The following is a 15,505-nucleotide window of genomic DNA, read 5'->3' on the forward strand; positions in this document are numbered from 1 at the left end:
GTTGTGACTGAATAAAATCTAATTAATTTAATCTATATAATTCTATTAGCAATATTTATGACCAAATTTTACTTTTTTGAGGTTTTATAAAAATAATGTAGGCCTATTTTACACATGCCGCTTACTATACATTTAAATGCAGACTGTACTGATTCAATGTGATAATTCGTTTAGATGGAGAAAATAGTCACATGACCAGATCTGATCAATTCCAGTTTGCATCTCTGAAAGATGTCACTGTCAAGGTTTCTTAAAAGAAAGAATGTTAAACATACAATAACATACACAGATTCAACCATTACCATGTCATGTAACATTTGCAAGGTCTATAGTTAATGTATTGTTAAGACAGCACTGGCTCACACAAATCATTACACAAGTAAACGTGACAGGAGTCACAGAGGAAAACTGTAGATTTCAAAGTATTATACAGGAAGAAAAATAAGTTACCATCTACCATTCCCTTTCCCCAACAATTGCCTCATAGTGAAATAATAACACCTTTTTTTCTGAAACAATTCTGACTGTAATAAAATGCATATTTCACTAAAGTTTTATTTCTTTAAACAAGGCATGTAGTTTCATTGTGCATTCAAGGAGTAGATGTATCCACTTGGCTGGGCCAATCGATTAAAGCTACAGTGTTAAATCAGTTTTATAATCGCCAAACGCAATAATCATTGAAAATGAATCTGCAGTAAAGTATTTGCGCCATCTGCAGGCCACTAAGTGGAACTACACATTATACTGCAATGAGACATTTCCAAAGCTCCCTTGCTACTATACAACGGGACACTGTTATCTCTGTGCAAAATGCTTTTTGTATTGCAGCTACAACAACGAAAATCCACAATAAAATTACAACAGTGTATTTTAAAAACGTGTATTTTATTTTTTAATAGTGGCATACTGGAAATTGCTGAAAAGGGAACAAACTCTGCCACATGTGAATAGCTAATGACCAGTCAAAGCTGTGTTATACTGTCTAAAGAAAAGAAAACAGTTCCGGTGTGCCATAATAAATCGTCTATTAGTACAAAAATACATTTCAGGACACACAACATAGCATCCAGTAACACAAATAAATGCGTGGGGCACATTTCGAGCTCACCGTTTAGAAGAAACAGGTTTTGAGAATAGTTTACATCAAGCACTTTCCTTTGTAAATAAAGAATAAAAAGATGGTTATTAAAAATGCTTATATTTAGTGTGTATCTGTAGAAAAGGTGATATTATTACCAAGTACACGTTCCGAGGCTCAAGAGAAGAACCAGAATACAAAGACAACCGTTTTCATTTCATTCATCCTCTTTTATAAACGCAACCCCCTTAAGTTTTATACAAAATAAAGACATACAAAAAAAAAGTCATTTACAAACCAATAATGAAGGCAATATGCTTGCTTTATGTACAGCCAAATGATCTCCTTCCATCTTTTTTTTTATTTGTTTCTCTTCAAAGGTCATGTGCATAGCAGATAAAAAGAGAAAACCTGTTCTTATCCTTTACGCTGTTCTTGTGTGCAACACCCAGGTTTATTTGTACAGCGGCTTGACAAAAATAGCAGAAACACAACTTCAGTTTCTTCATAATTTATCATTACAACAACTTAGCAAAAAGAAACCAAAAAGGTTTTTGTTATTGAAAAAAAGTGTCGTTTCAGATAAGGCATCACTGCTTTAGATGGAGTGAGTGAGAGAGATGGAGTGAGTGAGGAGAGAAAGAGGGGAAAGGAGAGAGCAGCGGTCTTCACACCTGAGTCAAAGCATGTGCATAGATCTCCACACAGCAGGAATGTTCCAGTGCTCAAGTTCATAGGTCTGTGAGGAGGCTAATGGTGTCTACAAAGGAGCTATTTAGAAAAGGCAAGCCTCAGGTTGACACGTCCTTGGCTAGAAAACTTCATCCTGTTTTATTCTTAAGATGCCGAGATCCTCTCCGACACTTTCTTTATGCTCTTAACTAGCACTGATCCTGCACCTTGAAGTGATAAAAGTCAGATGTACACATCAGCTGCTCGACCGAAAAGCCTAGAACTGGAATTCGATATTCTAGAAAAGTTGCACTATACATTAGAATCATATAACATTATAGTGTGCATACCATATGAAGTGAAAATACATCTGCGGATTAATATAGTCTATACGTTACAAGGCCTAGACTGAATGGAAGAACCTAATAAGTCCTTTAAAAAAACAGACAACACAACTTAATGTGTCGCAAAATATTACAGTTGGCTAACAGTGTGAGTATTAGTTGGTCAGTGGCACAGAGCATGCAGTCCATCAATGGTTAATGTCTGTTTTTGTTATCCTCGAAAGCCTTTAAAAGCACTTAAAAAAAAAAAAAAAAAGAGGAGGAGGAGGAAGTAAAAACCAAGAGGACGATGAGGAGATTAAAACAGCACTTCATAGAATGTAACCCTCCCTCCAGACTCAGAGGTTACCGTAAACAAAGCCAGGGCACAGCCAGGAGACCCTTCATTTAGTGTTGCGTAGCGCCTTCATCTTGTGTGTGTGTGTGAGTGTGTGTGTTCATAAGGGGAAAGGTCCTCTCTCCGTTAATCTGGTTCCACATTCAGTAACGGGACCTGCTGTTGCCCTCCTCAGAAATGGTCTATAAGCACAGACACACAGTTGGCTCCAACCAAGTAGTTGGGATCGCCAGGGACAGATTTGTTTTGCCAACTCTTAGGATCACCTGGATAAACAACAGAGAAAATGCAGATGAATATGATGGTCGAATGGAGATGAACCACCACGTAAAAAACATTACAAATTGTTGTTTTTTTTTGTTTTGTTTTTTTCCATATAAGAAAGAAATACGTTTATTCAGGAAGAATGCGTGAAATTGATCAAAAGTGACTGAAGAGTAAAAAAATTAAAAATTACACACACACACGCACGCACGCACACACACACACACACACACACATATATATATATATATATAGAAAATGCTATTCTTTTGAACATTCTATTCAAGTACAGGAAAAAAATGTATCTGGTTTCCACTAAACACATTACAACTGTTTTCATCATTGATAATAATAATGGCAACAATTTACAATAAAGTTTCATTAGTTCAAAATTAGTTAACCACTTTAGTAAACAAGAACAAAGCGTGAACAATACTCCTACAGCATTAATACATTTTAGTTAAATGTTAATTTCAACTTATACAAATGCATTAAAATCAAAAGTGGTGCTAATTGACATTAGTTGATGCACTGTGAATTAACATGAACTAACAACAACAACTTTATTTTCATTAACATTAACAAAAATGATTAAATAGTTCAATAAATGTATTTTCACGGTTTGTTCATGTGAGTTAATGCATTAACTAACATTAACGAATGGAACCTTATTGTAAAGTGTAACCATAATAATACGTTTATTTAACACCAAATCAGCATATTAAATGATTTCTGAAGGACCATGTGACATTGAGGACATTTTAAAATATATTTAAATAAAAAAGCAGTTCTTTAAAATGGTAGTAACTTCACAATAATATTGTTTTTACTGCATTATACTTTTGATCAAATAAATGCAGCCTTGTTGAGAATAAGAAACCTTTTTCAAAAACATTGAAACATTGTATAGTGACCCCAAACTTTTGAACAGTAGTGTATTATATGTTTCGTAACAAGGATCAATGACAGCAACATTTAAATGTCGAAAAAGCCGCATACATGCTTGCTTTCTAGTCAGATCCACTGCTCTAAAGCCAACACCATAAACATAAAAAGAATATCAAACATAAAACACACACATTTCAAGAAACACGACCTTCAAGTTTCCTTACTTTCACTATTTTATAGCATACTTCCACAGCTGTAACAATATAATATCGTGCTATTATTTTAGCCCTGGGTTTGCATGAGGAAAAGAGGAGCATAGCGTGACGCTCAGAGATAAGTCATCCTCTCAGCATGAGTTATTTGTTCTGAAAGAGATAATCAACAGAGACAGAGCGAGAACCAATAAGCTCATAGCCTAAGGTGCTGTGATGCAGAAGAACAAAGTTGTTCTTCCATTCATCAGGGTGAAGTGTGTCATTTCAGCACCACTAAACAGAAGTGAAAAAAGGTGCATTATCAAACACAAACTGATTTTAGTTCTGTTTGGTGGTTTTGTGGTACAGAAATGATCATATACTTTGTAGTTCATTTCTAAATCTATTAGGACCTTAGGATTTCAGTGCCTTTTTTTACTCCACCGTATTTTTTTTAATCCACCGTATACTCCACCGTAAGCTCCATCAGAACATCTTTGTTAAATCAGTTAGGTAAACGTTCTCTTTCCATGATGCTGTTTTAAAATATACTTAATAAATAAATACTATAAATAATACTGTAATGGTTTTGGATGAAGCAGGAGGCTCTGATCTCTCGACTACAAAATCAGAACGAGAGTTTCATTAGGAGGCTACTCCAGGGCAGTGCCAGGTTTACCAAGAAGAGTTACATAGAGAGGAATAAGTGAAACGAAAGAGAGAGAGAGAGAGAGAGAGAGAGAGAGAGAGAGAGAAATAAAGACCCAGGGAAAAACAGTTGCTGTTCTCCATTAGCGGGACGAAAGCAATTCAAGCATCTCTCATATTCAGACATTTGGGTGGCTGTGTGAGAATCAGCTGAATGCACAAACAATGTGAGTGAATTAAGAATAGATGTGAATTCCCATTGGCCAATTCATGATGTCCTGAGACCCAAGTGAAGATGGAAAGCCTATTTTTTTAGTAATGTTTATCTGCAGATCTGTGATTACTAATCTTGAGACAGAAATGGAGTGATTTAGTGTCCTGATCGAGAGAACACAAAGGCCTATAAACAAATCTGCTCAGTGAAAATAGCTTTATATTTACTTAAACAGAGAATAATGTGGAATTTGTTGGGCCCTGCAAAATACCCATTTATTACAATTTAATGAAAAAAAAATGATATATATATATATATATATATATATATATATATATATATATATATATATATATATATAATTTTTTTTTTCTTTTTTTTTTCGTGTAACTATGTAAAATGTTTTGTTTAGCTACTGGAATTTATTCCCTTATAAAATATACAGGACTGTTCAAAAGTTTAGGATCAATTTAAAATGCATTTCTTCTATTTTTATTTATTTCAAAACATAATTTTCCAGTCTTCAGAGTCACATGATCCTTCAGAAATAGAAAGTTCAAAAGAACAGCATTTATATGAAATACAACTATTTTGTCTTTACTGTCACTTTTGCTTAATTCAGTATGAGAATTCCTTTCAGAAAAATATCTTACTACCCACACTGATAAATGGTTAAATGGTAGTAGAATAGTTTGATTGTGCTTTAGAGTGAATTGTGACAGAAACATTTATTTCATGGTCAAGCTTAAATTGACACTTGGTTTAAATATACCTTAAATAAACCACATAATAAATGAGCAGACTGGAGTGAGAGAGAGAGTCAGTGAGATATATGAGCTACATGAGTACAAATAAATCAATAACACAAGTAAACAAAAAACCAGTGTATATATGGTATATGTGATATATGAGCATAAGATACAGTATGGAGTTGTGAATAAGAAAATGCATAATGAAAAAAGGCCCAAAATCAAACAAGAAGTCACAAAGCCATCCCAAACGACCCCAAAAAGGACAGAGAGAGGACAGCGTACCCGACGAGGAGTCGGAGGATTTTAGAGCAAAAGACCAACCATCAGGGGTCATAGACGCACAGTGAGGTAAGCGGAGCTCCACTGGCTTCAGGAACTTCAGGCCGTGAGGACCACACATCACCAGAGGACTCAGCAGAGTTTCACCTGCAAATAAAAACGCTTTCCTTTAGCATTTACTGCACAGACAAATACATAACTATACGCAACAAACTCAAAAACACCCCAGCAAGCTATAAATAATCTCACTTGCATTCTGAGTATGTTAACTGAAAAAAAGGAGATGTGTAAAAAAAAAAAAGAATCCGTATCAAACTCTGTATTACCAGGCTTTTTCACAGACAAATGTCAGAATGAAAGATGCGTGACTGACCTTTCTCTTTGTCTAGAGGCGGCAGGATGCTGTTGTCCCGACACACTTTGAAGTAGATCTCTTGCTCCACACCGTCAGGAATGGCTCCCTGAGGGATGATGATGCTCACTCCCGTCTCAATGGAGCTCAGGACCCCACCGTTACTGTTGAAGATGCCCCGTGCCGTCGCCACCACCGTGTGGCTGTCATCATCGTCATCATCCTCCTCCAAAGCACTCGGGCTGGAAAGAGAGCCAAAAAAAGGTTAACCTTATTTTTAGTCCGATCTTTAATTTCAGATTCTCTTCATTGTTAAAACTAACCAAAACAATAATGTAAAAATACTGTCCTAAATGCACTTAATATTCAATATTTGGTAACATAAAAAAAAAGAAATAAACTACAACATGGATATGATGTCTACTCACCAAAAAAACAGACACATGTAATCGTGACTATTAATGAGCTAGACTTGAATCTACCTGACAGGTATTGCCTTGGGTACAGCGTTGATGTTGTTCTGCTGGTATTTGGGTTTCTGGTCCATGGTGCGGGTGAAGGTGTCCAGGCCGCTGTCGTGGTCTGCCGGCTGGGGTGAGCTCTGCGGTTTGGTACTGACGGGAGCTTTCACATTATCAGTCTTATTTTGAGAGTCATTAGGCAGGAGGTTGTGGTTGAACTTGGGGCTGTCAAACTTCTGCTGGAACGGTCTTGCAGAGGTTGTGTACGGCTTGGGCACAAAACGGTTGTAGTTGTACGTGGCAGTGCTGTTGGTCTTTGGAGGTTCACCGGTGCCGTTAACAGGAGATTTCTCTGGGAAGCGTTTCGGAGGCAGGGAGGTGCTCTGGACTGAGTCTTCATGATTGGGATGCTTCACTTTGGGAGATCCGTGAGAGTCGAGAGGTGGGGTCACTGTGAGTGTGAGAGTAGAGAATAAACATACCGTATGTATACATATGGAAAAGTCTCTTTACAGATATAAAATAAGCTCCTTAGAGTTCATTTTTTAAAAGAGTATTGTTTTAGTCAATGTTTTCATCTTTTGACGAGAGTGCCCTTCAAATTTAATCAATATTTAATTTCAAAATAACTAATCTCTCATTATTCTCTGTAACTTATTCCATTACTCCAGTCTTCAGTCTCCTTCAGTGATGATTCTAATATGCTGATTTCTTATAATTATCAATGTTAAAAAAACTGTTCTTCATATGTTTGTGGATGAATAGAACATTAATTCAAAACAGCATTTATTTAAAACCGAAATCTAGATTTTTTTTTTTTCATGAATCACTTGCCTGTGGGTTTGGGCAGGGTCGGGGGTGGGACAGCTGGAGTAGCTGGAGCAACAGGGTTGATCTTCTCCGCTGACTCTGCCCTGTAGCAGACAAACAGTCAAAAAAAACCCAACAATGATTCAAACTTAAAGCCATTTATTGTATCAAACAGATATATCAAACATAAAACAGAGTTTGTTAAGCATGATTAAAAGTATTAGACCACGTACCTGGGGTAGTACCCTGGTTGGGTCTGGGGCTGGGCTGGTTTGATGACAGGTGGCAGCTGTGCAGAAGGTTTGCTGTCAAAGCTCCGGCGGTCGAAGAAGGACAGCTGTTTCCTGTAGTACTCCTCATCCTCATCAGGGTCATTGTCATTTGAGCGAATGATATCTGCTGCTTTAGGCTGAGGCTGCTGTGCCTCTGGAGATCTGACAGAGGAAAGAAGCGCTTGACATATATAATACTGTTGAGGTAATAATAAACGTGCACTAATATAATCAGTCATTCATCTTCAGTATGTCAGTTTGTGTTTCACAAGAAATCAGTGCATAAAGAGTGATCATGGGCATTCAGAATCAGACTCTGTATTTGACTATTTCACCACTAGATGGAGATCTATGACTAACTTCATTTCTATGGCTAATGCCACTGCAGTGCAATTCAAACTTTAGGGTCAGTAAGATATTTTACTGTTTTTGCAAAGAAGCAGTCCCTTATAATCAAACAAAGCTACATTTGAGCAAAAATGACTTAAAAACACAAATTATTTTCAATATTAGAATGTAAAATAACTATTGTAATATATTTTAAAATGTTTTTTCCTGTAAAGGCCAAAATTACATTTTCAGCAGCCATTACTCCAGTGTCACATGATCTTTCAGAAATGATTCTAATCTGCTGATTTGGTGCTAAAGAAATGATTTCTTATTGTTATCCATGTTGAAAACAGTATCAATGTTGAGCTGTTTAATGTATTTATGTTAAAAAAAAATTCAGGTTTCTTTGATGAATAAAAAGTTCTAAATAACATTTATTTAAAACAGGAGTCTTTTGTAACATTATGAATGTATTGACAGTCCCCCTTGGTCATACGGAAGCATCATTTCTGAATAAATTCAAAATCAGAAATAAAAATAAAATAAAGACGTACCTCTAATTTTTTAATTGTAGTATATAAAAAAAAACTTTTCTCAATATAGATATAACCTGTATACTAACATAGACTGTATAAAAACAAGAATGTAGTGTCCATGACGTCACTTGTAGTTTTCTGAAGAGCGTTTTTGAAGCTCAAAGTGGGCGTCACAGTCTTGGCAGCGCATCACAGCACATCACTCCCAGATAATCGAAAATGGGCAAAAAGGCAGGAGCTGGTTGCTGAAGCCACACCCACCTAGCTCGACCGAAGTGTCAGCAGCGCTAATTCACCTGTCACTCAAGTGGCCATGCCTTTAATTATGCAGAACTTTAAGGCTAAATATAATTTAAACGGATGAGTTATAAAGGGCAAAATAAGCTATATAGACCAAAATAATTTTTGAACCAGGTTGTAAACGTTTTTTTTTTCTGCTGTAAAGTTGGGAACTTTAACATGGGGAGTCTATGGGATTGACTCCCTTTTGCAGCCAGCCTCTAGAGGCCAGTCGATGAATTGCAGTTTAAGTCACTTCCTTGTTGGCTTCACAAGAGAGCGGGAGGTTCCCGCTTGAATGCTAACGGCTGCATTTGTACTTTATGTGCTAGTTCATTACCTGGAGGTCTTCTCTTGGTCCAGGTTACTTAAAGAATTGGCTTTGGGCACGGAGGCAGCACCAGGTTTAGGCACCATGTCCACAGGCTAAATGAAGCATAAAAGATTAACAAATTATTTCTTCAGTATGTAGAGTGTATATTTGGTACACAGAAATACAGTCTGTCAACTCACCCGAATACCAGAGTCTGCAGACTCTCCTGCTCGGTCCACGGACACGGATCGCTTGTTCTCGAACATTTTAACCCTCGTGAGCACGGACCGGGGCTTCAAGGCTGGGTCATCCTCTGCATCGGCTGGAGGAGGAGGAGGAAGTGCTGGCTCCACTGGTGGTGAGATGGACTCAGGTTTGGGCGGGATCACAGAGGTCTCGGAGTTCTTGTAGCCTCTCTGTTGTGGTTGAGTGTAGGAAGGCCTCTGGGATGGGTCTTGGTACTGTTGTTTAGGGGGTTCAGGGGAGCGGGAGGAAGCTTGAGTACGAGGCAGCGCTTCCTGGTCATATTGTGGGTGCACAGGGGGCAGTTCATCATGTCGAATCGGTCCGGGGCTGGGTTTGCCATAGCGAGGTCGACTGGCATCATAGCCAGTGTCATGTTGCATCTGTGGATGACCGTACATGCCGTTCAGACCGTCCTCATATGGCATACGATGGTCATATCCAGAGGTTTGGTCATACGGGGCCCACTGGTCATCATACGGAGGCACGCTGCTGTCATAATGTTGATGAGGGTCAAAGTTTTGAGCCTTTGGTTCCATGTAGCCCCCATCATAGCGGTAGGGCTGGTGGTCATAATCTCTGTATGGCTTGTCTTCCTGGTAGCGGGGCTGCTGGGGGTTATAGTTGGGCTGCATAGGGTTCTGCTCATTTTTACGATAGATATCCTTCTTGTACATCTGCTGGTAAAGCCAAAGGAGGATACTTATAAATGACTTGTACAGAGAATCATATGTAAACTCTAAACCTCAGTAATCAATTGAATTGAATGAAACGGCAGAAACCAGAAGTGATTAATATTCGGATTAAAAGTTGAAGAATGAAGCACTGAGACAGCAGAGAGACCTGCAATAGAGGAAGACTCAGAGTGGGCAGTTATTGAACAGGTCAAAATGGAGGCAGCCATCACACAAATCGTTTCAGAGTTTAAGCGAGATTAAATGATTCATGACACACCAAGCTGCAAAAACACTGGGGTAAAATCAGACAGAAAATGTCCAACTGAAAAAGTAGTATACAACAACAATTTGCTTTAAACAATGAAAAAAAATGTATATATTTTGAGAAGTAGCCTTTTAGGAAAAATAATAGTCCACTCAGACACAGAATCACCAATCCCAGCCAATGCTGAAGCCACCATTAATCTACAGAATTACTTACAAAAAGATGTTTTTAAATTTCCTCAAAGATACTGAGGAATTAATCAGTCATGGACACAATTGAACTAAAACAAAAGAATGAATTAAAAAAAAATTTTTTTGCCACATAGACATGGAAACAAATGTTTTTGTAGTTGTGGTATTTTTGAATGTTACAGGGCTCCATAGTTTAATTTCACACTTGTCAATGAAATGTTTTTGTCAACTAAAATTTGATGGCCATTTTAATCAGAGCAAAACTGACAAGCTAATGAATATGAAGATTTAAAGAACGCTTTTGTCAAAAGACACAAACTAGAAATAAAAAACTGTTTGAAAATGAAAACTGGTTAAGTCGTATGCTGTAAACAACAAGGCTACCTTTCAAAGTCATAGAAGAGGGGGAAAAGATTCAAAGATTTAAATACAGGTCAAATTAATTTCTAAATAATTTTATCAGATTCATTCCACCACTAAATAATTACTAGCTCTACTTCAACAAGCAAAAAAAAAAAAAAAAAAAAACGGAAAATCAAATCCATGCAAAAGTAGCAAGCAACAGTGGGGACCTGGGCTTGGTTGAAGGTACGTGAACTATGATCTGATGCAGCAGGCCTCTGTTGTACCCACTGTTGTTTATTAACACACACACACACATATTCACAGAAGGAGAATGGACACTCTCTTAGGCACACAGCGCACATGCAAGAGCTAGAGGAAAGCACTGCAGCACACAGGCAGGCCAGACGGCGATAAGAGAGGGCACCGGGTTCGGCCGTTAAGTGGGCCGGTTTCAGTCCAGAGCAGGGTGGCTAGCGAGGTACCTTAGACTCAGACCGGGGTTGTCCGTATTGGTTGGGGTCAAAAGACGCGGGCTGAGCTAGCTCAGGGGCAGGTGGGAAGAGAGAGCCAGCCTCTGGGCTGAAATCCCCCTGAGTGAGGGTGACTGGGAGATCCTTGGCACTCTTGGCCCCTACATTTACAAGAACAGTAGGGGGCGCTGTCTCTGCCAGCGGCGCAGGCTGCGTGGGGACAGCAACCTCTGCTTTCTGTGAAGGTGTTCAAAAATGTTTAATACATGTGGTCAAACCTCACCACTGCACTTCATGATTCTCTTCTGTCTCACCAGACACCAGTACTGTTCTATTAAGGGAATGTTCCAGGTTCAACTGATGTTAAGTTAAGCTCTCTCTCTCTCTCTGTATTATATTTTATATGTGTTTATATGTGTGTATATATATATATATATATATATATATGTGTGTGTGTGTGTGTATATAATTTGATCTGATAAAGTTAAACACATTGGTTATTTATATATATATATATATTTTTGTTTCATCAGCTTTTATGTGTTATATGACTAATATATGTCCTTAACTGTTATTAAATATTAAATTGTTCCCCCATTTGTACATTTAGATGACGTTTGCTGTTACCTAACAGCCTATCTTAAAACTGTTAAACGTAACCTTCATCAAATCTTCAAATAAATATCCATTTTTTATACTGTATATTATGTTGTGATGTCAAAATTCACTTGTAGCATTTACAACGATTGTTTTTAGTTTTGGATGTTTTACATTAAGACAAACTGTACGAATCGTCAATTACCTACATCAACAATTTTAATCTTGTTCAATATTTCAGCCAAAATTGCAATCAGTGCATCTAAGGTGGCTGCACTTATAAAACATTTTATGTCTTTATATTGTTTGTGCCTTAACTGCAATATTATGCCTGTTTACTGCGCTTAACTTGTATTGAACCAGGAACTTCCCACTAACATACAGAATAGGGTGACTCTGGGAACCATGTCATTTAATAATCTACAACAATAAATTACATATCATAATTTTCTGTTTGTACATTAAGTCTGATGTCAGTTTAATTCTACTGAGCAATACAACGTTTTGGCTCTCTTGTAATACAAGATCTAAGACACTTTGGATATCACAGTGGCCAACGGGCCCATATATATATATATATATATATATGGGCCCGTTGGCCACTGTGATATCCAAAGTGTCTTAGATCTTGTATTACAAGAGAGCCAAAACGTTATATATATATATATATATATATATATATATATATATATATATATATATATATATATATAAAAAGAGTTTTCTTTATTTTCATGACTATGAAAATTGTAGAGTCCCACTGAAGGCATCAAGGGCTATTTGACCAAGAAGGAGAGTGATGGGGTGCTGCACCAGATGACCTGTCCTCCACAGTCACCGGACCTGAACCCAATCGAGATGGTTTAGGGGTGAGCCGGACCGCAGACAGAAGTCAAAAGGGCCAACAAGTGCTAAACATCTCTTGGGGAACTCCTTCAAGACTGTTGGAAGACCATTTCAGGTGACTACCTCTTGAAGCTCATCAAGAGAAAGCCAAGAGTGTGCAAAGCTGTTATCAAAGAAAAAGGTGGCTACTTTGAAGAACCTACAATATGACATATTTTCAGTTGTTTCACACTTTTTTGTTATGTATATAATTCCATATATAATTCCACATGTTTATTCATCGTTTTGATGCCTTCAGTGTGAATCTACAATTTTCATAGTCATGAAAATAAAGAAAACTCTCTGAATGAGAAGGGGTGTATATGTATGTATATATATCACACTGTAAATCATGCACATAATACTTTTCGGTAATGACATCATTTTGCATGACAAGTAAGGGGACAGCTATACCACAAGGATGGGGCAGTCGTTTATACTTTATGATACAATGTCCTCACTTCCATCTCCACTGTGATCATACTAAGATAAGAGTCACAGCATCTATGTGTAGTATAACAGCCAAGGCATATTTATCACATACACACACACACACACACACAACTACATGCTCACAAATGCATATAATTAATAGGAGGCAACAATTATTCATTAGTCATTGTCACTTCTCTAGTACTGTAATGATAGGGTTTTTAAAGCACTCCTCCTTCAAAAGCGTCGCTAGAACACTTTTCTCACGCACACCACGGCCTCCAGACAACAGGGAAGGCGAACGGCTCGCAGAAACGCTACCTGCTGAGGGGCAGGGGCCTTGAACCCTGCGGGGTCGATGCGGTTCAGGGGTTCAGGCTGGTACACTCTGTATCCAGGAGGTTCCTGGATGACGGGCGGGTCCTCCCGGACGGGCTCGGAGGAGCGAGTGATGGCGGGTTCAGTGGGCGGTCCAACCTCATCGTTCAGGGTCTCGTCTAGTTCCTGGTCAGTGTAGGCTCCGCCCTCTGTGTCAGTGTCCTCGTAGTCTGAGGTGTGACGGCTGTCTGTGCTGTACATACTGTACTCACTACCAGGGGCGGATATAAAGGACAGACGGTCATCGTGAAGGTCCAAATCATCGCCAGGTGCCCCGTCCGCCTGCAGAGATTGACAGAATCCAAAGAATTCAATGAGGGAGAGAGAGAGAGAGAGAGAGAGAGAACAACATGTAGAGAGAGATGAGATGGTGAAAAGTTAGTGAAAGAGCAAATTGAAATGTGCATGAAATGTGTAACATTGGAGAATCTCACAAAATTACATTTTACAGGAAAATAAAGCCCACATTTGAGATTTTTCTGTATTTTAACATTATATTCAGAATAACACATTTTACATAAAATGTTTTTACCATAAAATTCAATACATAATATTCTACTATCACCATTTCTAGTAATATCGTTCCTGATTCTTTAATGATACCATTGTAATTTCTAACAATATTAGTAAAACAATACTGCCATAAATTTAAGAAATTGAAATCAGCATAAAGAGTACTTCAAAAACTATGATTCATAAGTACAATTTAAATCACTTATTTTTTCATTAGTAAGAATGTGAGATCGTGTTAATACAGTATTATTTATACTATTATACGATTTTTTTCGTATATTTGTATAGATTTCTTTTAAACTTGACATTTTATAAATTCCTATTTAGCTCTTTAGTTTTGGTTTCAATAATTTTTACTAAACAGTAACAACATTGACATATGAATGATAATCTCCCTTTTATTGCTTTAAACTACTAAGAATAAAAATGTCAAATTATTTCACAAAGCAAAAACCTTAAAAACTGTTTGAATTCTTTTTTGATTTTAAAGTGAAATATGACAGTTCTTGGTACAGATTTCATTAGTTTGACCCCATTATGGTGAAACATCACAACAACATGGATATTGTGACCACAAGAACAGATGCATGGGAATCAAACTATGCTCTGTAAATATAAACATGGAACCAAGAAACCAGACAACCATGAATGAACCCTGTCCCTGAAACGTCGAACACCTGCTGTGGAAGTGCATCACAGTGGAAAAGTTGAATGAAGCTCACCTTGCCCTCTGAGACCCACACCAGCTGGTTCTGTTGTTGCAGAATGGTCTCCTTCAACGCTCCATACCAGCCATCATTCATGTTGTTCATGTTAATGGTGGCTAAAGGACAGTGACAGGAAGGAAGACATCAAATCTCTCAAAAGAGAATCCAGCTGAGTCAGGGGGACATTCATTTAGCAACTTCACTGCATCTCAATGTCCGCTGCACGCAGCAACCAGTATCACACACTTATGTGCTCATTAAGCATTTACATTTATTCAAAGCGATTAACAAATGAGGAACGCTATAACACAACAGTCTTTATAGAGCTCAGCCTGATACAGTGTCTTAATACTTTCATAAAAGTTATGACCAAAACTTGAGATAGTGGCCAGGCTGCTGAGTGTGACCCATCATGAAATTTAATGTGATGTACAGTTTTATGAATAAATATTCTAAGCTATTACTGTGAACAACACAGTGTTTGTGTGCACGTGTGTGACGTGGGGTAATATGATGTGTTTGATTAATTTTAGCAAACCGGTTCATTTGGATGAATTTAACTAACACAAGACATTTAAAAAGAGTTCCCTCTTCAATTAAAAGAATCCCCCCCACCCCCCACCTAGGTGTTTAGATGTTTTTAGTACTAAAATAACCAGTTTAGGTATAATAATTTAAGTATATATGTCTGTTGATTAAGATACACAAATCATTGAAATTAGCAATTAGCATATATCCGGATGTTACTTTTTGTGTGTGTGCATATGTATGTTTAT

At 37.6% G+C, this 15,505-nt stretch overlaps 1 protein-coding gene across 26 annotated transcripts in view; it reads right to left on the minus strand.

The window, feature by feature from the left end:
• Positions 1 to 869: 869 nt before the first annotated feature.
• LOC128016958 (tight junction protein ZO-1) overlaps positions 870 to 15,505 on the minus strand; it is a 105,228-nt gene continuing 90,592 nt past the window's right edge. For 8 of the 26 annotated variants that reach the window (XM_052601939.1, XM_052601936.1, XM_052601935.1 and 5 more), the window contains 11 exons: positions 14,745 to 14,845; positions 13,453 to 13,791; positions 11,230 to 11,454; positions 9,227 to 9,949; positions 9,054 to 9,139; positions 7,530 to 7,730; positions 7,321 to 7,400; positions 6,508 to 6,937; positions 6,047 to 6,267; positions 5,677 to 5,820; positions 870 to 2,700 (listed from right to left, as the gene is read on the minus strand). In XM_052601939.1, the coding sequence (XP_052457899.1) occupies positions 2,606 to 2,700; positions 5,677 to 5,820; positions 6,047 to 6,267; positions 6,508 to 6,937; positions 7,321 to 7,400; positions 7,530 to 7,730; positions 9,054 to 9,139; positions 9,227 to 9,949; positions 11,230 to 11,454; positions 13,453 to 13,791; positions 14,745 to 14,845 (2,645 nt within the window). In that variant the 3' untranslated portion in view covers positions 870 to 2,605. The remainder of the gene's footprint in view (positions 2,701 to 5,676; positions 5,821 to 6,046; positions 6,268 to 6,507; positions 6,938 to 7,320; positions 7,401 to 7,529; positions 7,731 to 9,053; positions 9,140 to 9,226; positions 9,950 to 11,229; positions 11,455 to 13,452; positions 13,792 to 14,744; positions 14,846 to 15,505) is intronic. The other 18 variants (XM_052601942.1, XM_052601941.1, XM_052601937.1 and 15 more) reach the window with 9 other exon arrangements.

This window comes from Carassius gibelio, chromosome A7 (assembly GCF_023724105.1).
Source record: "Carassius gibelio isolate Cgi1373 ecotype wild population from Czech Republic chromosome A7, carGib1.2-hapl.c, whole genome shotgun sequence".
NCBI lineage: Eukaryota > Metazoa > Chordata > Actinopteri > Cypriniformes > Cyprinidae > Carassius > Carassius gibelio.